The sequence below is a fragment of the Arachis ipaensis genome, chromosome B4, assembly GCF_059453495.1.
Source record: "Arachis ipaensis isolate K30076 ecotype BB chromosome B4, ASM5945349v1, whole genome shotgun sequence".
Lineage (NCBI taxonomy): Eukaryota > Viridiplantae > Streptophyta > Magnoliopsida > Fabales > Fabaceae > Arachis > Arachis ipaensis.
Window position 1 is genome coordinate 26,494,192 of NC_142439.1, and position 22,795 is coordinate 26,516,986.

The 22,795-nt window shown below is 42.0% G+C and overlaps 2 protein-coding genes and 1 pseudogene across 2 annotated transcripts; 1 reads left to right on the plus strand and 2 right to left on the minus strand.

Annotated features, from left to right (window-relative positions):
• Positions 1–337: 337 nt before the first annotated feature.
• On the minus strand, positions 338–4,932 carry LOC107639197 (peroxidase 16-like). Its single transcript, XM_088484130.1, has 3 exons — positions 4,801–4,932; positions 4,476–4,640; positions 338–744 (listed from the first exon to the last, which is right to left on the minus strand). Exons 2-3 carry the CDS (start codon positions 4,489–4,491, stop codon positions 338–340), a joined length of 423 nt encoding a protein of 140 aa, XP_088340256.1. The 5' UTR covers positions 4,492–4,640; positions 4,801–4,932.
• LOC148566989 (peroxidase 45 pseudogene) lies at positions 4,691–5,602 on the minus strand (annotated as a pseudogene).
• Positions 5,603–19,282: 13,680 nt separating this feature from the next.
• Positions 19,283–20,026, plus strand: LOC107624630 (uncharacterized). Its single transcript, XM_016327089.1, has one exon. The coding sequence runs from the start codon at positions 19,283–19,285 to the stop codon at positions 20,024–20,026; it is 744 nt and encodes a 247-aa protein (XP_016182575.1).
• The last annotated feature ends 2,769 nt before the right edge of the window (positions 20,027–22,795 follow it).

Genomic DNA, 22,795 nt, shown 5'->3' on the forward strand with positions numbered 1-22,795 from the left:
CTTTATCATCCGTTTTTTTTCCCTTTTTTTCATGATATACATGATTCATATTTAGTACTATTAAATTTACCTTATTGTATAATATTATATATACCAAATTTAACTCAGTACATAAATATTGTTTCAAAGAGGAATGATATATAATAAATTTGAGTTGGTCGAGTGTGAGCTCACTTGTCCGCCTAAAGAAATATCGGTGGTTTGATTCTCATTTTATGTATGCAACAATTTATTGGCCAATGACAAATTCTTAAAAGGATAGATTAGTTCTTTATCCGTCGATTTAAAAATATTGTGAAAAAAAATTATATATAGCATGATTGAAGATTCGAAAATCCTAATTGACCTTGGTGCAATCAACCCTAATTTCACCCTGATTTCCGGTCTTAACACCTCCCCTGCCCAATTTGGTAATTGCAGTGACAAAAGCAGTGTAAAATGCTTGTTCATTTGATGCAAACAAGTTGACCATGTCCCTTGACCTTGGATCTGTGAAAAGCACTTGATCAGAAGACAAGAGTCCCATTCCTTGTTGCAAGTTCTTGAAGTATTGGTTATCAAATGTTTGAGGTGTGAAAGGGTCCAATGCTAGGGCTACTCTTGGATCAACATTTACAGGGCATGTTTGTTTCAGTTTTAAAGCATATTGCAAATTCAGTGTTGGATCAATTCTGTTTCTGGGGCTGAAGTTGTACATTCTTTTTGAGAATTTGTTGCAGTGAGAGAATCCAATTGTGTGCCCACCTAACACACAAACAAAATGACATGTTTATGCTTTTTCGAATTTTGATGGACAACTTATTTTTTGGTTAAGAACAATATATTATTAGGGATTTCATCTTAAGAATGATGTTACCAAATACAAAATATTATTTATATACTAAAATTGGTCATTATATATTTGTGTATTAATATATATACACAACAAAAACAACAACAACAAAGCCTTGTCCTACTAAGTAGGGTCGGCTACATGAATCAAACGACGCCATTGTGCTCTGTCATGTATCATGTCTACAGAGAGACCGTTTACATGTAGATCTCGTTTGACCACCTCATGGATGGTCTTCTTAGGTCTTCCTCTGCCTTTCGCCCTTTGTCCATCTTCCATCTCATCCACCCTCCTGACTGGATGTTCTATCGGTCTTCTTCTCACATGTCCAAACCACCTGAGACGCGATTCAACCATCTTTTCCACAATGGGTGCTACTCTAACTCTCTCCCTTATATTTTCATTCCTTATTTTATCCAATCGCGTATGACCACTCATCCATCTCAACATCTTTATCTCTGCCACACTCAGCTTATGTTCGTGCTCCCCTTTAGCCGCCCAACACTCCATACCATACAGCATAGCCGGTCTTATAGCGGCGGGATAGAATTTACTTTTAAGTTTTAAAGGCACTTTTTTGTCGTATATAAAACCAGATGCACTCCGCCATTTTAACCAACCTGCTTGGATCCTATGATTTACATCCTGTTCAATCTCTCCATTATCCTGTATGATGCACCCAAGATACTTAAAACTTTTAACTTTTCGTATGATATTTTCTCCAATCTTCACCTCTATATTGGGATTTTCCCTTCTCAGACTAAACTTACATTCCATATATTCCGTCTTGCTACGGCTTATACGCAGACCATACACTTCTAGAGCTTCTCTCCATAACTCCAACTTCTTATTTAGGTCTTCCCTTGACTCTCCCATAAGGACGATATCATCGGCAAAAAGCATGCACCATGGCACAGGCTCTTGGATGTGCTCTGTGAGTACTTCCAAGACTAATGTGAAAAGGTATGGACTTAAGGATGATCCCTGGTGTAATCCTATACCAATAGGGAATTCCTCTGTCACACCACCTTGAGTCTTCACACTAGTTGTGGCCCCATCATACATGTCTTTAATTGCCCGAATATATGCGATCCTTACTCTCCTCTTTTCTAAAACCTTCTATAAGACCTCCCTTGGTACCCTATCATACGCTTTTTCCAAATCAATAAACACCATATGTAGATCCCTTTTATTACTACGATACCTCTCCATCATCCTTCTTAATAGGTATATCGCTTTAGTGGTAGATCTACCTGACATAAATCCAAATTGGTTCTCTGTTACTTGTGTCTCTTTTCTCAACTCCGTTCTATCACCCTTTCTCATAACTTCATAGTATGACTCATAAGCTTAATCCCTCTATAGTTTTCGCAACTTTGTATATCCCCCTTATTCTTGTAAATAGGTACCAAGGTGCTCTTTCTCCACTCATCAGGCATCTTCTTTGACCTTAAAATCTCATTAAAAAGCATGGTTAACCAGTTGATGCCTTTTTCTCCAAGACCCTTCCAAACCTCAATCGGGATATTATCAGGTCCTACTGCCCTGCCATTTTTCATCTGCTTTAGAGCCTCTTTTACCTCGAAGTCTCGAATCCTTCGATAGTAGTCAAAGTTTTGATCTTCTTCCCTTGTGCATAATCGACCAAGGCTCGGAAGAGTCTTCTGTCCCTCATTAAATAACTCGTAGAAGTAGCTCTTCCACCTTTCATTAATCTTCTCCTCTTGAGCCAACACCTCTCCATCCTTATCCTTTATGCACTTAACCTGATCCAAATCTCTCGTTCTTCTTTCCCGGCTCTTTGCGATTCTATATATACCTTTTTCTCCTTCTTTCGTGCCAAAAGACTGGTAGAGACCCTCATATGCTCTTGTTCTTGCTTCACTTACAGCCACTTTTGTCTCTTTCTTAGCCGCCTTATATTTTTCCCAGTTATCTGCATTGCGGCATAAAGACCACTCTTTAAAGCATTCCCTTTTTATCTTTATCTTTTCTTGTATACTCGCATTCCACCACCAGGATTCCTTGTCTCTTGGTCCTATTCCTTTAGATTCACCAAAACTTTCTTTTTCTGTTCTTCTAATAACTTCTGCCATCTCCCTCCACATCTCTTCTGCGCTTCCATTCCCATCCCACTTTGCCTCTTCTCCTACCCGTCTTAGGAAGCTTCTTTGTTCCTCACCTTTCATCCGCCACCACCTCGTCCTTGGGTTCTTCGTATGATGTCTTTTCCTCAACTTTTACTCAACGCGAAAATCCATGACGAGCATCCTATGTTGTGTTGTCAAACTCTCTCCCGGGATAATTTTACAGTTAATGCAAAATTTCCAGTCGACTCTTCCCAACAAGAAGAAGTTGATTTGAGAGCTTGTCATTCCACTCTTATAGGTTATAAGATGTTCGTCTCTCTTTTTAAAACATGTATTTGCAATGAGAAGATCAAAGGTTGAGGAAAAGTCCAAAATAGTTTTACCCTCGGCATTGATCACCCCGAAACCATGGCCTCCGTGAATACTCCCATATCCAGTCACTTCTCTCCCAACATGGCCATTTAAATCTCCTCCTAAGAAAATCTTATCTCCCAAAGGTATTCCTTGAACCAAACTCTCTAGATCCTCCTAAACCTTATCTTGTGTTGTTCGTCCGAACCCACTTGCGGTGCATAGGCGCTAATCACATGGAAAGCACCTCCCTCCACCACAAGTTTGATAGAGATGATCCGATCTCCCACCCTCTTGACATCCACTACGTCCTTCTTCCACTGCTTATCCACAATTATTCCAACCCCATTCATATTCTTTACCTTTCCTGTATACCAAAGTTTGAAACCAGAAGTATCAAACTCCCTAGCCTTTGCACCAACCCATTTCGTTTCTTGTAGGCACATAATGTTAATCTTCCTCCTTGTCATGGTGTCCACCACCTCCATGGACTTTCCTGTTAGAGTGCCTATGTTCCATGTCCCAAATCTCAACCTTCTGTCGCTTCGACCTTTACCTTTTACTTTGTGAACTAGCTTATTTACCCTCGTCCGTTCACGAAAACGCGAGAACCCTTGCTCATTTAACACTACATCCGGGCACCGATGTAGCGGCTCTTGCTTTGACACCGTACTCGAGCCATACGGCGCGTTGCTTCCGGACAACGACCTAGCTTTAGCGCAATAATGTCTTTGATTCATGTCATGGGGGTTCGGCTATATTTTTATGTTGGTTGCCGAAGACCTAATACAACCCTCCTCTTTTATCCGGGTTTGGAACCGGCTATGTATATTTAATTTATTTTCAATGTATATTTTATATATATATATATATATATATATATATATATATATATTAATTTTGGTAACTGATTTTAGTGTATAGACTAGCATGATTATATAAAGGTTAATTTTATTTACAATCATATTACTTTCTATAGACAAAAAATCAGCCACTAATTAATCATCACGTATAAAAGTACGTATTTAATATCTAATAAAAAATTTAAATATATTATTGTAAACAAATTTGATTATTTTAATGACAAATTATTTAATTAAAAAATTGTGTGAAATAATACCTATAAATATACATAAGCATATAGACTGATTTGATAGCTGATTTTTAAAGTGTAAGGAACATGTTTGTTCCACTTAAGTTACCTGATAATGCGATCATATCTGTCTGGGAGAGGCCATTAAAGCTAAACAAAGAATTGAGCTGATCCAAATTGAAATTAGGGCTAGGAAGATGGTGTTGAACACTTGCATAGTAGATATTCTCCCATCACGCCTTCCTAATTCAACTTCATAAAATGGTTCCCCAGCCTACATTATTATTATTAAGCAAATTATGATAGTTTAACTAACTTAATTTTTTAATTATGAACATTGTTCTATTAATTAACATTATTATAGAGATTATTAGACTATAGAATCTTTTACAAAGCATAGATCAAAATAATAAGAAATTGAAGTGAAATTGTACCAAGTTGACCACATCCCTAGTGGCCAGAGCAAGAATATCAGCACAAGAGACTTTGTTTCTGCACTGAGGATCACTATCAACGGCTACCTTGGCCTTAACCACCGTGTCGAAACCGTCCCCGGCAAGCGACACGTCATCAGGATGGTTTTTCTCTGCCTGGTTAGTTGGAGACACAAGCAGAACTGAAGCATCACAACCCTGTATGCAGAAACCAAGAACAAAGTTAGTAATAATATTTCCAAAATAAAAAACCTAATAGATTAGTAATTTAATTGAATACTGAATGACATTGACAGTATTAAGTATTAACATGCTGCCATGCAGAAATGTTGAATAAAATAAGAACTTAGATAACCACTTAACCATTGTCTTAAAAACATTTGATAAGAGAATAAACAAAAAAAAAATTGTTTTTTCAATAATAATATATTCAATACTTAAAAAACTCAAGAAATTTCTAATTTTTTTATTAAAATATTCTACTTGTAATTTCCTTAACAAGTGTACCTAGTTAAACAATACAATTTTAGACTTGCACCAACCAACAAAACTTGATTAATTAACAAGTGAATGCGCTTAGACATACCCTGACAAAGCAATCATGGAAGAAGAGGCGGAGAGTGGAAGGAGCAGTCACAAATGTCTGCTGCAACTTCTGCGTCACGGCGGCGCGAACCAGCTGTTCCACATTGGGGCATGTGTTGTTGTAGAAGCCGCGAGAAAGTTGAGCAGAGCTTGTTTGTACACTACTAATTAGTAGAATCATAAATGATGTGAACACAAATACAAAGTTCTTGGCCATTTCTTACTAGTCCTGTGATCTTAGCTTGCTTTTTAACTATACTATGATTTCTTGCTTAATGCTACATATATAAGCAAGTTTATGATTAACTTGATTAAGGAAAAAACAAAAAAAAATGGTTTGATGTTGATTTGAAGATTGCTTCCATTGACACACATATATTGATATGATTATTAAATGGGAAAATGATTGATGAGAATAAGTACAGAATAGTGCTTAATTTTTTCATGGAGAGTCTTGCTAATATTGACATAAATATGTATGTGAATCTGATAAAAGTTGAAAGAAACGTAAGTGAAGCTTCTTAGATACTTTTTAATTAAATAAAAATATTGATGCTCTAAGTAGAGTAGTATTTAGTGGCAGCTGCTAGCACTCTGGCGTGTATGTAATCACATGATGAAGTGCCGTGATGCATCAAAACTGCCTTCTGAATATGTTAACCTATTTCATTACAAACTGTATCTTAGGAGAACAAGTTAACCAATAAAATTAGCATTTTTACACTTTTTTTTTTTTACCAACAAGAAGTATCTTACATTTTCATCGTGTTGAATTAAATATTTATCTTCTGATTCTTTGATTCAGTCTGAAAGAGCTAAGAAACTCATAACAGAGTCTTAAACTTTTTTTTCCCCCTCCAATTCGAACTCAAATTCTTTCGTAAGAAAAATTTAATTTACCTCTTGTTACGATGGGTAACCGGAGATTAATGGGTTGGACGGCGTGGGTTGGCCCAAACGTATGAAGAATGAGGATCTCAAGTGGATCTGCAACTCGGCGCCCTCCGTCCGACTTGTGCATGCGAAAGAATGGGGGGGGTGGTACCTGCAAAGACACTCCGATGCTTAAGTTAGCAAGAGTGTTAACAGGTCTAGAGAGTATTGGGACTTAGAGATACTTGAGAAGTGTCAGTGTATTTATAGTAGTGAACCAATAACCACCGTTGGAGTAGTGCCACTTTTTTAGGGTGTTAACCGTCCCTTTATCTTAGGGAAGTTAAGATATGGCTTGTGGAAGTGGGTAGAGAGATTCTAGGGGCAGTTATTTATTCAAATAAATGCCTATCTGCCAGCTAACCCTCGTTCCCGACTTCTTTAGAGCAAGTCGTGACGAGTACCGACTTCCTAAGACGAAGATTGGTACTGGGTGAGGTCAACCCTTTGGATTGGGCCTTTTTACTTGGGTCCTGGGCCTTAGCGTTGGGCCAGTGTATGAACAGTGCCCCTACTCGAGCCCAATTTCTTTTTAAGATTTGGGTTCGAGTATACTACTCGGGATTGTAGCCGACGTGTTGGAGGACCGACGTGATGGTCCGAAACCAACGTGACTTTTCGTGACCTTTTGGTTTTGACAGTTACGTCTAATCAAGCGTCGTGTCTGTTAGGGATGTGCGTAGGGATTAATGGCCTTGGTAACCGTGCGTTTTTAATGACTGCCCCGTTTTTACCATTGTGCCCCTAACGTACTTATAAATACTTTCCCTCTTTTTCCTTGTTTCGTTTCTGCGATTTTTCAAATTTTTCCTTTATTCGTTCGTGCTGCATTCTTGTATCTTCGAAGGCTTTCGTTTCCTCCCACCCTCATTTCCAGATAAAGGTTAGTTCTTTTTGGAACATGCTTTTCTATTTGCACGCCTTTATTTTGTAGATAGGTTGGTTTGTAGACTTTAGTTCCGTATTCCCTCCCTTTAGAGACCGTGTTTTTGATTTTTCTTTTCTTTTTCCCTTGTAGGTTTTTGTTACCTTTTTAAGAAAAAGAAATGGCTTTCGTAGATGTCCTTTCTCAGTGGGTTGATGTCATGGTTCTAGGGGAGGAACCCTCGGTCGATACTGATTTTATCACCCATCTTCGTACTCACCACAGAATTTGTACTTCTGAGGAGGATGAGCCGAAGTATGAGTTGGTAGTCCCGGGTCCTGAAGACCGGGTTTGCTTTGGGAGGGTCAATGAGGCGGCCCCTCATTTTTTCTTTATGTATGAATGTATGATCACCCGTTTGGGTGTTTTTCTTCCTTTTTCAAACTTTGAGATGTCTGTTTTATATCACTGTCGAGTTGCCCCTACCCAGCTTCACCCCAACTCTTGGGGTTTTTTGAAAATTTATCAATTTATTAGCCAAGCTTTGGAATTCCCGACCTCTTTGAAGATTTTTTTCTATCTCTTTCATATGACCAAACCCTTCAGTGGGCTAAACAATAAGCAACAGTAGGTGTCTTTCCGAGCCATACAGGGTCGGAGAGTTTTTACCCTTTTTGACGAATCCTTCCATGACTTTAAAAATTATTTTTTCAAAGTTCAAGCTATATAGGGTCACCACCCCTTTTTTCTGGATGATAATTCTTCTCCCCGATTTCCTTTATACTGGCTGGAGGCCTCCCCTTGCGAGAAATATGGTCTGGACGACCTGGACGAGGTAGAAGCAGCCATTGTGGGGTTCTTCCGAGAAGTGTGGGGGAGGGCCCCATATTTGGACACTAAAAAGTTTCTCCAGGGATCTCCGACCTTTGTCCAGGCGCAGCTAGGTAGCTTTTATTTGTTTGTTAGGTTACCGACTTGTCTGATTGGCATTCCCGACTTGTCTTAATCTATTATATATTGTTTTTTCAGAGATGGCGAAGGCAAACGCTCAGGAGTCTTACCAGAGAGTTCAGGAGGCTAAAGCAAAGTCTCGCGCCAGGACTGGTGGCGCCCGGGCGGTTATCTCTCCTCCTCCTCCTCGAAACATTGGGACTCCTTCCCAGCCCATTGTGATTTCTTCTTCTGCTTCCTCTCAGCCGCCCCCCTCTGCCCGACCTTCTCCTGAGCCAGAGAATAAGAAGCGCAAGACCTTAGAGTCTGGCTCTTCTGGTGAGGTAAAGGCGGATGCTCTTGCATTCGTCCGAAAGAACATCTACCCCCATGCTCGTATAAGCATGGATGATGTGTCTGTTCGTCACCACCTTACCATTCTGGTTGAGGAAAGTCTCAAGGCGGCGGGGGTTTGTGGCAAACTCTTGGATATTTTTGAGAAGGCTCCTCTCAGCTCTTTAGGAATGACCTCGAGGGTCGAGGAGCTAGAAGGAAGGCTTCGTATATATCAAGAGCATGAGAGGGAGTTGAAGGAGAAAGTCGCCAAACTGAAGGAGGAGAGAGATAATCTCCGAGAGAAGGGGAGGAAGTTGCAAGCCCAATGCAACATGGAGGTGGACTTGAGGAAGACAGCGCAGGGCAGCTATCAAAAATTATTTGAAGATCTTGTGGCTGTGAAGAATGATCTGCTGAATTCTCGGAAGGCCTATGCCGAGTTGGAGGACTCCATTGCTGATGGCGCCAAGGAAGCTTGGAGGGTCTTTAAGGAGCAGGTCGGAGTCATTGCTCCTGACTTGGACCTTTCTCCTTTAGATCCTGATAAAGTTGTTATTGACGGTGCCATTGTGGATCCCCCTGTCCCCGTAATTATTTCCGAGTCAGAATTGAAGACTCGGGGGCAGAGAATCATAGAGTTCCCTCCTCGCCCTAAAGATGCTCCGAGTTCTTCTACTGTTCCTCTGACTTCCTCTCCTATGGATGCCTCTCTTCCTGGTCCTGGTGGTGCTCCTTCTGACTCTGGTGGTGGTGATCTGTCTCTTCTTCCTTTGAAAAAATAATTTCGTTGGCTATATGGGGGCCCGGCCTGTGGGTCCCCCCTTTTTTAAACTCTTTATGTTTGTTTGTTGAACAATTTCTTTCTGGCCTTTTAAGGCCGTAAACAAAAATACCCCTTTTTGATAAGGGTTTAAGTTAAAATAAGTACCCTTTTTTGGATAAGGGTTTTTAAGTTACTTTATGTGTGCATGCTTTTTGATAGTGACTTTTCGAACTCCCCTTGATCTTATTCTAAAGGAAAAACCCTTTCTTTGGCTTGTCTGTCTTTCTGCACCTTTTTTGTTTTAAGGATTTTAAGGACAGTTTTCTGATCTTTTCCTGGGTTTTTCGATCTCTTTTGTTTATTCCTCGCACTCAATTTTGTTTTATTGAGTTTTTATGATTTAGGTTATTTTTGCGATTCGTTTTCTATTTCTACTCGGTCTTTTCACTTCGACTTATGAGTCGGAATGTTTCCGAGTTTCTTACGATCACCTTTTATAACCTCTTTACACCGACTTGTACCTCGTCGTTTTATCCTGACGACCATCTAGGTCGGTTCATGGGATTTTCACATTTTGTCGAGCTTAAGTCGGCGCGTTTCGTAGAAAGAGAAAACAACAAAGGAATTTAAGAGATATTTGTAAAAAAGATCTTTATTAATTGGGGAGGTACTTTATTGCTGCTAAGGATTTTTGACAATCTATTTTCCTTAGCCCCTACTGTGATGCCTCATTAAAAACCCTTCTCCAGAAAAAACCCTTTGGTTTTGGGAAAAAATCATGAAGTTGGGAAAAGAGTACATCAGGGAGTAGAGTTCGCTTTTAGCTATAGTACCTTTTCATATTACAAGCATGCCACGACCTTGGTAACTCGGTGCCGTCCAGGTCGGTCACTTTATAATAGCCTTTTCCTAAGACCTCATTGATTCTGTATGGTCCCTTCCAATTTGTAGCGAGCTTTCCTTCCCCTGATTTGTTGACTCCAATGTTGTTTCTGATCAAGACCAAGTCACTTAGGGTGAATGCTCTTCGAATAACTTTTTTGTTGTATCTTGTAGCCATCCTTTGCTTCAACGCTGCTTCTCTTATCTGGGCTTCTTCTCGGACTTTGGGGAGCAAGTCGAGCTCCTCTTTGTGCCCCTGTATATTTCCGATCTCGTCATGGAGAATCACTCTTGGGTTTTGCTCGTTGACTTCTATTGGGATCATGGCTTCTACCCCATAAACTAGTCGGAAGGGCGTTTCTCCAGTGGCGGATTGGGGGGTCGTCCTGTAGGCCCATAGCACTTGTGGGAGCTCTTCAGCCCAGGCTCCTTTTGCATCTTGTAGCCTTTTCTTTAGCCCTGCCAGTATGACTTTGTTGGCTGCCTCGGCTTGCCCATTGGCTTGCGGGTGTTCTACCGAGGTGAACTGGTGTTTGATTTTCATACGGGCTACTAGGCTTCTAAAGGTAGAGTCGGTGAACTGGGTTCCATTATCTGTAGTAATGGAATAGGGTATCCCATATCTTGTGATGATATTTTTGTAGAGGAATCTCGGACTTCTCTGTGCGGTGATGGTGGCCAATGGTTCTGCTTCTATCCATTTTGTGAAGTAATCTATCCCCACTATCAGGTATTTGACTTGTCCTGGCGCCTGGGGAAAAGGACCTAACAAATCCATCCTCCATTTCGCAAAGGGCCATGGAGAAGTGATGCTGATGAGCTCCTCCGAGGGAGCCACGTGGAAATTTGTGTGCATCTGGCACGGTTGACACTTTTTCACAAATTCGGTCGCATCTTTCTGCAAGGTCGGCCAATAGAATCCAGCTCGGATCACTTTCCTAGCTAATGACCTTGCTCCGAGATGATTTCCGCAGATCCCACTATGGACTTCTTCTAACACCTCGGTGGTTTTTGAGGTCGGTACGCACTTTAACAATGGTGTTGATATCCCCCTCCTGTAGAGAATATTTTTCACCAAGGTGTAGTATTGTGCTTCCCTACGGATTTTCTTAGCCTCTTTCTCCTCCTTGGGAAGGATGTCGAACTTCATGTATTCGACCAAGGGGTTCATCCATCCGAGGTTTAGTCCGACTACCTCAAGGACCTCTCGCTTGCCTTCTTCCTTTACCACGGAGGGTTCCTGGAGAGTTTCTTGGATCAGGCTTCTGTTATTCCCTCCTGGCTTGGTACTTGCTAACTTGGATAGGACATCTGCTCTGCTATTTAGATCCCGAGTTATGTGTTTGACCTCGGTTTTTGTAAAGCGCCCAAGGTGTTCCAGAGTTTTTTCCAAGTACTTTTTCATATTTGGGTCCTTTGCCTGATACTCTCCATTTATCTAGGAGGTCACCACTTGTGAGTCGCTGTATATCATCACCTTTGTAGCGCCGATTTCTTCCGCCAGCTTTAATCCAGCAATCAAGGCTTCATACTCTGCCTGATTATTTGAAGCTGGGAATTCAAATTTGAGGGAGACCTCTATCTGGGTTCCTCTTTCATCCACCAGTATTATGCCTGCACCGCTTCCTATTTTGTTTGAGGATCCATCTACATAGAGTTCCCATGTAGTTGGTTTCTCCTCTTGGTCTCCTGCATATTCTGCAATGAAGTCGGCGAGGCACTGGGCTTTAATTGCCATCCGAGTTTCATACTTCAAGTCGAACTCGGAAAGCTCTATTGCCCATTGAACCATTCTCCCTGCAACATCCGTCTTTTGGAGGATTTGCTTCATGGGTTGGTTCGTGTGGACTTTTATTGTGTGAGCTTGAAAGTAAGGCCGTAGTCTTCGTGAGGCTACTACTAAGGAGTAGGCAAACTTCTCTAGTTTGTGGTACCTTAGCTCAGGACCTTGTAGAACTTTACTGATGAAATATACTGGGTGCTGACCAGCCTCGTCTTCTCTTATCAGGGCCGATGAGACGGCCTTGTCTGCTACAGATAGGTATAGGACGAGGTCTTCTCCAGCTACAGGTCGAGTTAGAATAGGAGGTTGGCTCAAGAATCTTTTGAACTCCTGGAACGCCTCCTCGAATTCAGGAGTCCATTAGAACTGACATCCCTTTCTCAATAAGGAGAACAGCGGAAGGGATTTTAGTGCTGATCCTGCCAAAAATCTGGAGAGGGCTGCAAGTCGGCCATTCAGTTGTTGGACCTCTCTTAAACAAGTCGGGCTTTTCATCTCCAGGATAGCTCTACACTTATCGGGATTTGCTTCGATCCCTCTTTGTGTCAGCATAAACCCTAGAAATTTTCCTGCCTCTACCGCGAAGGCACACTTTGCGGGATTTAGTTTCATCCCGTGTAACCTTATGGTGTCGAAGACTCGTGAGAGATCTGACAAGAGGTCGACTTCTTTTTCGGTTTTCACCAACATGTCGTCGACGTATACTTCCATTAGGCTTCCCAGGTGAGAGGCGAACACCTTATTCATCAACCTTTGGTACGTGGCCCCTGAATTTTTCAATCCAAATGGCATGACCACGTAGTAGAAATTAGCTCTGGGTGTGATGAATGATGTTTTCTCCTGGTCTGGTACATACATCGGGATTTGGTTATATCCCGAGTAGGTGTCCATGAATGATAAGTATTGATACCCCGAGCTGGAGTCTACTAGGGTATCAATGCTTGGCAGTGGATAAAGGTCCTTGGGACAGGCCTTATTTAAGTCGGTATAGTCGACACACATTCTCCAGTTGCCATTTTGTTTTTTGACTAGCACTACATTGGCTAGCCATGTTGGGTACTTGACTTCTCTGATGAAGTCGGCTTCTAGGAGTGCCTGTACTTGCTCTTCTACTACCAGGGCTCGTTCCGGGTCGAGCTTGCGTCTTCTTTGTTGTACAGGTCGGGACCTCGAGTAGACCGAAAGCCTGTGGGACATGAGCTCGGGGTCTATTCCTGGCATGTCGGAGACCTTCCAGGCGAAGAGATCGGAGTTATCTCTTAGGAGCTTAGTCAACCCTTGTTTTAGGGTTTCCCCTAGGTTGGCTCCTATGTAAGTGACTTTTCCTTCTTCTTCGCCGACCTGTATCTCTTCGGTTTTTCCTCCTGGCTGTGGTCATAGCTCTTCTCTAACCCTTGCACCTCTGAGCTCTATTGTGTGGACTTCTCGGCCCTTTCCCCTCAGGTTTAGACTTTCATTGTAGCATTTCCTTGCCAATTTCTGGTCCCCCCTTACCGTTGCTATCCCCGCTGGGGTCGGAAATTTTATACAAAGGTGGAAAGTGGATACCACCGCTCCGAGTCGATTAAGGGTAGCTCTGCCGATTAAAGCATTATATGTTGACCCTACATCGATGACTATGAAGTCTATACTCAGAGTTTTTGATTTTTCCCCTTTTCCAAAAGTGGTGTGGAGGGGCAAAAATCCTAGTGGCTTTATTGGCGTGTCGCCTAATCCGTATAAGGTGTCGGGGTAAGCTCTCAACTCTTTCTCATCCAACCCTAGTTTATCAAAAACGGGCTTAAAAAGGATGTCCGCTGAGCTTCCTTGGTCCACTAGGGTTCTATGGAGATGGGCATTCGCCAGGATCATAGTTATTACCACTGGATCATCATGTCCAGGGATTATTCCTTGCCCATCTTCTTTCGTGAATGAAATAGTAGGGAGGTCGGATGACTCTCCTCCGACCTGGTAGACTCTCTTGAGATGCCTTTTGCGAGAGAATTTGGTGAGTCCCCCTCCCGCGAACCCTCCTGAGATCATGTGGATATGTCTCTCCGGAGTCTGCGGTGGTGGGTCTCTTCTATCCGTATCATCTCGCTTTCTCTTCCCATGACTATCCGACCTTTCTATGAGATATCTGTCGAGCCGACCTTCCCTAGCCAGCTTTTCTATCACATTTTTAAGGTCGTAGCAGTCGTTTGTGGAGTGACCATATATCTTTTGGTACTCACAGTAGTCGTTGCAGCTCCCCCCCTTTTTTATTTTTAATGGGTCTGGGGGTGGCAGCCTTTCCGTATTACAAATCTCTCTGTATACATCCACTATGGAGACTTTTAGAGGAGTATAAGAGTGATATTTTCTTGGTCTATCGAGACCGAGTTCTTCCTTCTTCTTGGTTTCCCTCTCCCTCTCTTTTGTTGAGGGAGGGTGCCCAGGTCGCCAACTCAGGTCTCTCAGCTTAGCATTTTCCTCCATGTTGATGTACTTTTCAGCTCTTTCCTGCACATCGCTTAAAGAGATAGGGTGTCTTTTGGATATGGACTGTGAGAAGGGACCTTCTCTAAGCCCATTGACTAACCCCATTATGACTGCCTCTGTGGGCAGGTCTTGAATATCTAAACATGCTTTGTTGAACCTTTCCATATAGGCTCGTAAGGATTCTCCGACCTCCTGCTTTATTCCCAGGAGGCTTGGTGCATGTTTTACTTTGTCTTTCTGGATAGAGAACCTCATCAAGAACTTCCTTGAGAGGTCTTCAAAACTGGTAACCGACCTCGGGGGGAGGCTGTCGAACCACTTCATCGCCGCTTTCGACAAGGTTGTCGGGAAAGCTTTGCATCGTGTAGCATCAGAAGCGTCAGCCAGATACATCCGACTTTTAAAATTGCTCAAATGATGCTTCGGGTCAGTGGTTCTGTCGTAGAGGTCCATATCGGGGCTTCTAAAGTTTCTCGGAACTTTTGCCCTCATTATGTCCTCACTAAAAGGATCTTCCCCCCTAGGGGCGACTCTTCTCTACCGTCACGGGAGTTCTGACCTTTGAGGGAGGATTCTAACTTTAAGAGTTTTCTTTCTAACTCTTTTCGTCGCTCCATCTCCTCTTTTAGGTTCTTTTCAGTTTTCTTTTGTCGCTCCCGTTCCTGTTCTAACTGTTCGAGGCGACTATGGACTAATCCCATGAGCTCAGTTGCATGGGATGGTCCCTCTTTCTCTGATTCGCGCCCTTCTGAAGAATTCACCTTCGGATTTTTTATTCCGGAGGTGCCTTCCCTGTGTTAGTCATTGGCTTCCTGGTGAAGGGTCAAATCTGCCTCATTGTTTTCGGTGTTCAGATTCTCTTGTTCAGAGTCTGTCTCTACATGACCCTCTTTAGGGGATCTATCCGCCATCACTGGTTGATCTCTCGGGTCCCCGGCAACGGCGCCAATGTTACGATGAGTAACCGGAGATTAATTGGCTGGACGGCGTGGGTTGGCCCAAACGTATGAAGGAGGAGGATCTCAAGTGGATCTGCAACTCGGCGCCCTCCGTCCGACTTGTGCATGCGAAAGAATGGGGGGTGGTACCTGCAAAAACACTCCGATGCCTAAGTTAGCAAGAGTGTTAACAGGTCTAGAGAGTATTGGGACTTAGAGATACCTGAGAAGTGTCAGTGTATTTATAGTGGTGAACCAATAACCACCGTTGGAGTAGTGCCACTTTTTTAGGGTGTTAACCGTCCCTTTATCTTAGGGAAGTTAAGATATGGCTTGTGGAAGTGGGTAGAGAGATTCTAGGGGCAGTTATTTATTTAAATGAATGCCTATCTGCCAGCTAACCCTCGTTCCCGACTTCTTTAGAGCAAGTCGTGACGAGTACCGACTTCCTAAGACGAAGATTGATACTGGGTGAGGTCAACCCTTTTTGGTTGGGCCTTTTTACTTGGGTCCTGGGCCTTAGCGTTGGGTCAGGGTATGAACACCTCTCTTTTAGCATCTTGACAAAGACTCGTTGCAATAGTATTTACTATTTACCATGTAAATGTATTGCTTATATTAAAAGAGCATTTAATTTCCAAGAGATGTTAACTTACATTTTTTCAAATGTTTTTTTTTTTTTTAATGCAGAAACTTCAATGCATGAAATAATTAGGAAGTATTAAGAAACAAGAAACAAAAATACCATGTAAATGTCTTCTCTGTTTTGAGTGTTTCGATCAAATGCCCAGAACAATCTACAAAGCTCCATGTTGTTATTCTTAACTCATTAATATTTCCTTTAATATAATAGCAATAATGAAGATTATTCCAAGTTGTAAAAGATCATTATGTATCTTTTATAAGAGTGAATTTGAATTATTTTTACTTATAGTTTTGTTAGAAACTGCTTTAGTAGATGATGTGGAACTAACCGTGCAAAACTACCCATTATCTAATTTTAAACGGTTACAAAAAGGTTTAATATGATGATCTCTTTCTCTGGTCGGCTATCTATGAAGCGTGAGTGATTGAGTTTATGCTTATGAGATAAAGATGATTGAAAGACATGCATTGACAACTCTGACATTTTAATTTCAGAGACAAATAAGGTAGTACAGTATATATAGATTATAGAATATGTTAAGCTGAGCAAATGTTGCATCTTTATGAGATTATTGTCAACTCAATGGCATGTGATCATCTCCCAATTCCAACTACTATATTGAATTCGCAATGTCAGACTTTTCAAATGTTTTACTAACTAATAAATGGTTTTTAGTAAGGGGGAAGCAAGCTGCAAAAAAATGATTGCGAAAATCAACCATTGGACATGGACTTGAGAATAATTGTGCAACAAACTAAGATTAGATCATAGTGCTTATACTCTTCCCCTTAATATACCATATTTTTGTCACAATACAACAGGCGTCTAGCCGTAGAAACAGTTAAAATTAATCATTGGATGGATTTCCTCCATCAATAAATGAATTCTCTAACAATAATTCGCACATCTACAATAGGAATTCAACAAGGAAAATAATTATAATGAGAGAGAGAGCGAGAGTCTGGGCGGAAAACACTGGGAGGGTAAGATCTAGGGAACATAGAAATGATCCTAGGGTTTGGAACCGAGAAGAGTATTGACGATTGGAGAATGAATCCTTCACCGTTTTTGTGAGTAATCTTCCTGAAGACATATCAAAACGAGAGCTGTTCCAATTGTTCAACTGGACGGGACGCATTAATGATATATATCTATCTCGAAAATGAAAAAGCGGAAGTATATACATTTTTGCTTTCATTCGGTACACAACGAAAGGAGGGACGTTGAAAGCTATAGCGGAAATGAATCGACTGCGGCTGAGAGATAAGGTTGTTTTTGTGGGGGAAGCTAAGTACAGAATAGCGTCGAGGGTAACGAACACGAATAGTGGAGAGAGAGGTGCAGACACACAAAATCTAATGTCTCGGAAGCCGCATAGCGAAGTAGTGCCGAATGATGCCGGGTCATCTGGACGTGAGTTACGGATGAAGGAAGTCGAAAAAGACCTGCATGGTAACGGATGGACAAAGAAGATATAGGTCGCAGTGGCAAAAGAAAATTTGGTATGGCTGCAGCAAAGCCTTGTAGAGGGCACGACGAAGCCTATTAACTTTGATTCTCTAAAGGAAATGGTCGCGAAGAACTTGCCTAATGTTTTCCAGGCCAGGGAAATGGGAGCATACAAAGCTCTCTTGACTTTCGATAGTGCTATACATGCTGAAGAAACCTACACGTTGAACATGAATCACCTACTCCACTTGTTCCACAGCATATGGAGGTGGGAGGAGTCGGAGCACAGTGAAACTTGTAGAGTGTGGCTTGAATGTTTTGGGGCTCCGTTACACGCATGGTCTGTGGACACTTTTAAAATGATAGGAGGCCAATGGAACGAAGTAGTTGGGTGTGCTAGAGAGACAAAATTGTGTAGTTCTTTCACGGTAGGTCGTGTGTAGATTGATACGTGTGTAATGGACGGGATCCAAGAATGGGTTCATATCACTATTGGTACCGGGGGATATGATGTTTTAGTAAAGGAGATTGGACATGAGGCGTGTGACCTGCAATGTGTTGGAAGACTTGGTGATCAAGAGATAACGAACAGTGAGCGAAGAAATCACGATAGAACGAGCAAGGAGCCAGGAGTGGATTTGTTGCAGCGACATCAATATGCTTCATTGCATAAGGGCGGTCAAGAGGAGGAGATGTTGTTGATGGTAAGACGAGGAGAGGAAGAAGACAAGGGCAGATTAGTAATTTCACAAAGATTTATGAATGAATGGACTGATGATAGTGATTACCACAATCGCTTGAAAATCGTAACTGATCAAGTAATTATTGGCGATAATCAAGGCATGACTTATTTTGAGGGAGGTATCGTTACAAGGGAGGAGGCAGAGTCTGAGAGGACAGTCACATGTGTATTTAATGGGCTAGAAAGGGGTCCACCAAGGCCAAACAAAAAGCAAATTGCCTAAACGCAGGTTGGGCCAGCCACAAAAAAAGATGGAGAAGGGGGCTAATAGCTAGATGGGCCTAACATCACCTGAAGCTATCGGTTCAACGATTGGGCCTGAGATGGGAGATCCGAGTCGGGTGCTGGCCATATCACCGAACGATGTGGGTGACTGGTATGGGTGCAACATCAATAGCGTGGGACTCCTCGAGGATGGCGGAGACACGTTCGTTGGGGCTGGGCACGGGGGAAGTCAGCGGTCACCAAGCCTTGGCAACAGGTTACGCCGCGATGGAGCTACTCGAACACTCACTGATGAACTCGGGCCGGGAGGGCCAGCGTGTGAAGATCCCAACTTCGAGGATGGCGGCAGGGCAGAAGTACAGGTGGCCAGAGTTAATTGTAGGGCTAATGGTGATGAGAAACAAAATTAGAAGGGAGCCGGTGAAAGGAGGGGCTCAAACGTGGTTGGTGCAGAGGGAGGCGTGAAGGTAATTGTCGGCGGCACTCAAGGGGAGCACGCGAGTCCAGAGTTGTGTGCGGAGACCTATGACCAACTTGAACCTGGTATAGATGGAGGTCAGGTTATTGTCCAAAGTGAAAAGAGGTTGGTTGTCGGGCATGAGGAAGACGAAAGTGGAGGGAATGATCTTGGGAATGAGCTAAGGGAGACAGGTGCAAAAGACAGTGATACTCAGTGTTCAAATTTGGAGGCGTAGATGCTGGAGAACAGAAGAACCTGGGAGTTGGGAAAGGAGTCAGGCGCCATGCTATACAATGAGGACGATGACATTATGGCAATACTCCAAGCGCAAAATGAAGAAATAGATCACAAAAGGAAAATAGCAAAGCGAAGGAAAAACTGAGACGCTGCAGACCCAAACATAAAAAACAAGTGTGTCAGAAGCTTTTTAAATGATTTTTAGTTCTTGGAATGTTAGGGGATTAAGGGGTGATGGGAAGTTTAGCATGGTGAAGAACCTTAAGAATAAACATAGATTAGATCTGTTGGACTTGATTGAGACTAAAAGGGAGATAGTGACGAGATATGATGTGGCAAGAATATGGGGGCAAGATGGTGCGGGATGGGAATATGTAGGCTCTGAAGGTGCAGCAGGTGGACTTTTATTAATATGGGATGAATCAGTGTTTAAATTGAATAACTGCTATAAGGGGAAGAGATGGTTGTGTGTTGAAGGGGTCCTGGTAAAGTGTAGTTTCAACTGTGCATTTTTCTTGGTCTATGGTGCACATGACAGGGATGCGAAGTTGCAGGTGTGGGAAGAGCTGAGCTATATAGCTGGGTTATGTCAGGTGCCTGGTTGTTATATGAGAGATTTTAATGAAATAGTACATATGAAAGAACGACAAGGTACTGGTGTTTTACCTCGGTCTGCGAAAGAATTCAAGGCTTGGATACAAGATATGGACTTAATGGATTTGCCGCTCACTAATCGTATGTTCGCATGGTTTAGGGGACGTTCTTGTAGTCGTATTGATAGAGCTCTGGTTAACCTAGAGTGGTTAGAGGAGTTTCTGGAGACTCGTGTACAAGGTGGACCAAGGAGATTGTCAGATCATTGTCCTATTATAGTAGAAGACAAAAAACTGAGGGGAGGTCCAAGGCCTTTCAGAAGCTTAGATTCCTGGTTTACACATGAAGGCTTCCTCAGAATGGTGAAGGAGGAGTGGAGAGTTTTGGGAGAGATTTAGTTCACAGATAAATTGAAGGCGTTGACGATTCCGTTAGGGAGGTGGCATAAGGCCAATTTTAGTGATATGGACAAGAAGATTACGAACTTTGAGGAAGAAATTAATAAGATTGATGATATGGTGAGAAATGGAGTGTATGACGGAACGATGGAGGCTAGACGGAAGACGCTAGTCACTTGCTGTGAGAGGTGGTATGTGAGAAAAGAGATTCATTGGAAGCAGATGTCCCGATCGTGACAAGCTAAGGAGATGGACAAAAATACAAGATACTTTCACAATATAGCTTCATCAAGAAGGAAGAATAACAGGATTGATACATTGCTAATCAACGGCAGACTGGTCAGGAATCAAGTTAGGATAAAAATTGCTAGTAGAGATTTCTATAAGGATTTATATCACTAGGAAGATTCTCCTATGATGGGCTTCACAGACGGTCTGGTGGGTAGGATAGGTCAGGAAGATGCTGTGAAGTTGGAAATGTTGCCGTTTGCTGAGGAGATCAATGAGGCTTTGTGGGACTGTGAGTCTTCTAAGGCACCAGGCTGTGACAGGTACAACATGAATTTTATTAAGAGTGGTTGGGACGAGATAGGGCCTGAATTCACAGCAGCTGTGATTGGATTCTTTCAGACATCCAGGTTACCGGCGGAGTCCAATATCACTTGGGTGGCGCTGGCTCCAAAGTTCGTTGGTGCAAGGAAAATTAAAGACTTGTGACCTATTAGTATGGTTGGGTGCATATACAAGGATATTTCCATGGTATTGTTTAGGAGGATGAGACAAGTAATGCCAGAGCTAGTAGATGAGACTCAGAGTGCATTTGTGAAAGGCAGAAAAATACATAATGGGGCACTTATCGCATGTGAAACTGTAAACTGGCTTAAGCGGAGGAAGGAGGAGGCAGCGATAATTAAGTTAGACTTCCAAAAATCATATGATAGAGTCAAGTGGAGTTTTGTGGACATAGTACTGCAAAAGATGAGATTTGGGACCTACTTTCACCTTTCTTGTTCGTACTGGTTGTAGATGTGCTACATCGGATAATTGGAGAGGCAGTCAGGAACGGCCGTATATCACCATTGTTGGTTGGGAGAGATAGTATAGAGTTATCGCATCTCCAGTTTGCGGATGATACAATTCTGTTTTGCCCATCAGAAGAGGAGACTATCAAGAAGTACAAGCGACTCTTGAGGTGCTTTGAGCTGATGTCAGGGCTCAGCATTAATTTTGACAAGTCAAGCTTGATTCCAGTAAATTGTGACGAGCAATGGGTCTAGCGTATGTGTCGTTTGTTGGGTTGTAAGGGAGATTCCCTTCCAGTTAAATATTTGGGAATCCCTTTAGGAGCAAATATGAGGTTGGTGAAGACCTAGAAGCCCATAATAGACAAAGTGGAGGAGAAGTTCAGCCTGTGGAAAGCTAAAGTACTAAACAAAGTTGGGAAGTTGATGCTGATCAAATCAGTTTTAAATAGTTTACCAGTGTATTATCTAAGTTTGTTTAAGATGTCGAAAGCTGTTGTTGAAAAATTGATCTCTTTGCAGAGTGGATTCCTTTGGAGTAAGGAGGATGAAAGTAATGGGATGACATTAGTTAAATGGGAAGTGGTGCAGGCCCCTAAGAAACTGGGAGGGTTGGGAGTTGGAGATGCTATGATTCGTGACACAGTTATGTTATTTAAGTGGTGGTGGCGGTTTTCCAAGGAAGATTTTTCATTGTGGAAGAAAGTGATGTGCTCCTGTAACAATCTAAATCCTAATGAGCTACTATAAACTCAAGTGCTACCTACTAGAGGAGGCCCCTGGAAGGATATATACCAATTGCAAATAACGAATCAACATATAAGAAATAAGATGGTTACAGGCTTGTCCATGGAGGTTGGTGATGGGCGGCGTACTCGCTTTTGGGAGGATGTATAGTTACTCTATGGATCGTTGAAGGACCGGTTCTTCAGACTTTTCTCTGTTTCAAACCAATGTGGATCTGTTATAGGGGATTGTGGGTTCTGGGATGGGTTAGAGTAGATTTGGAATTTCCAATGGAGGAGAGAGATTTTTCAATGGGAGTTGGAACTTCTGAGTCAATTACACGAGGTATTGAGACCTGTGAAACTAATAAATAGCAAAGAGGATAGAGTTGTGTGAAAATATATGATAAAAAAAATGTATTTTTTCAACTAACTCATTTGTGCAGGTTTGGCAGGAGGAAATAATCCCAGAGGAAGTTACCAATTACAGCTTCACTAAGACTATCTGGAAAGGTTTAGTTCCACCGAGAATGGAGCTGTTTACTTGGTTTGTCCTGATAGGTAGGGTGAGTACAAAAGACAGGCTTAGTAGGTTTGGAATTATCAGCCAGAAAGACAATGTGTGTTCTGTAATAACGAGGTGAAGCATGTACACTACCTGTTTTTAGGATGTGGATTTGCCTGGCAGGTACAGAGTGCTTGGATATTGATGTTTCTAAACTTGTTCGTTGTGTCTGTTAGTCCTGTTGTTCCACTGTTTTGTGTTGAGCTCTTGCTTTCAAAAAAAAAAAATGAATTATCTCTTAGAAACATTACTTCAAGTTCAATAGAGGCTTACTAAGTGGCTACGGTTTTTCTTTCTTACTTAAAAAAAAAAAAAAAAAACTTGTGGCACGTGACAAATTCTTCTTTACTCATCCAGATTCACACTTTTTTAATTAGCATTATCTATACACAAATTGGGGACAAACGACAAAGTAGGGAGGCTAATTATGGAAGGGATGATAATGAGATTCGATGAG

Bases quoted from the DNA above. Each gene is read 5' to 3' on its own strand.
- LOC107624630 (XM_016327089.1), top strand. From the start codon at position 19,283: ATGGTGAAGAACCTTAAGAATAAACATAGATTAGATCTGTTGGACTTG.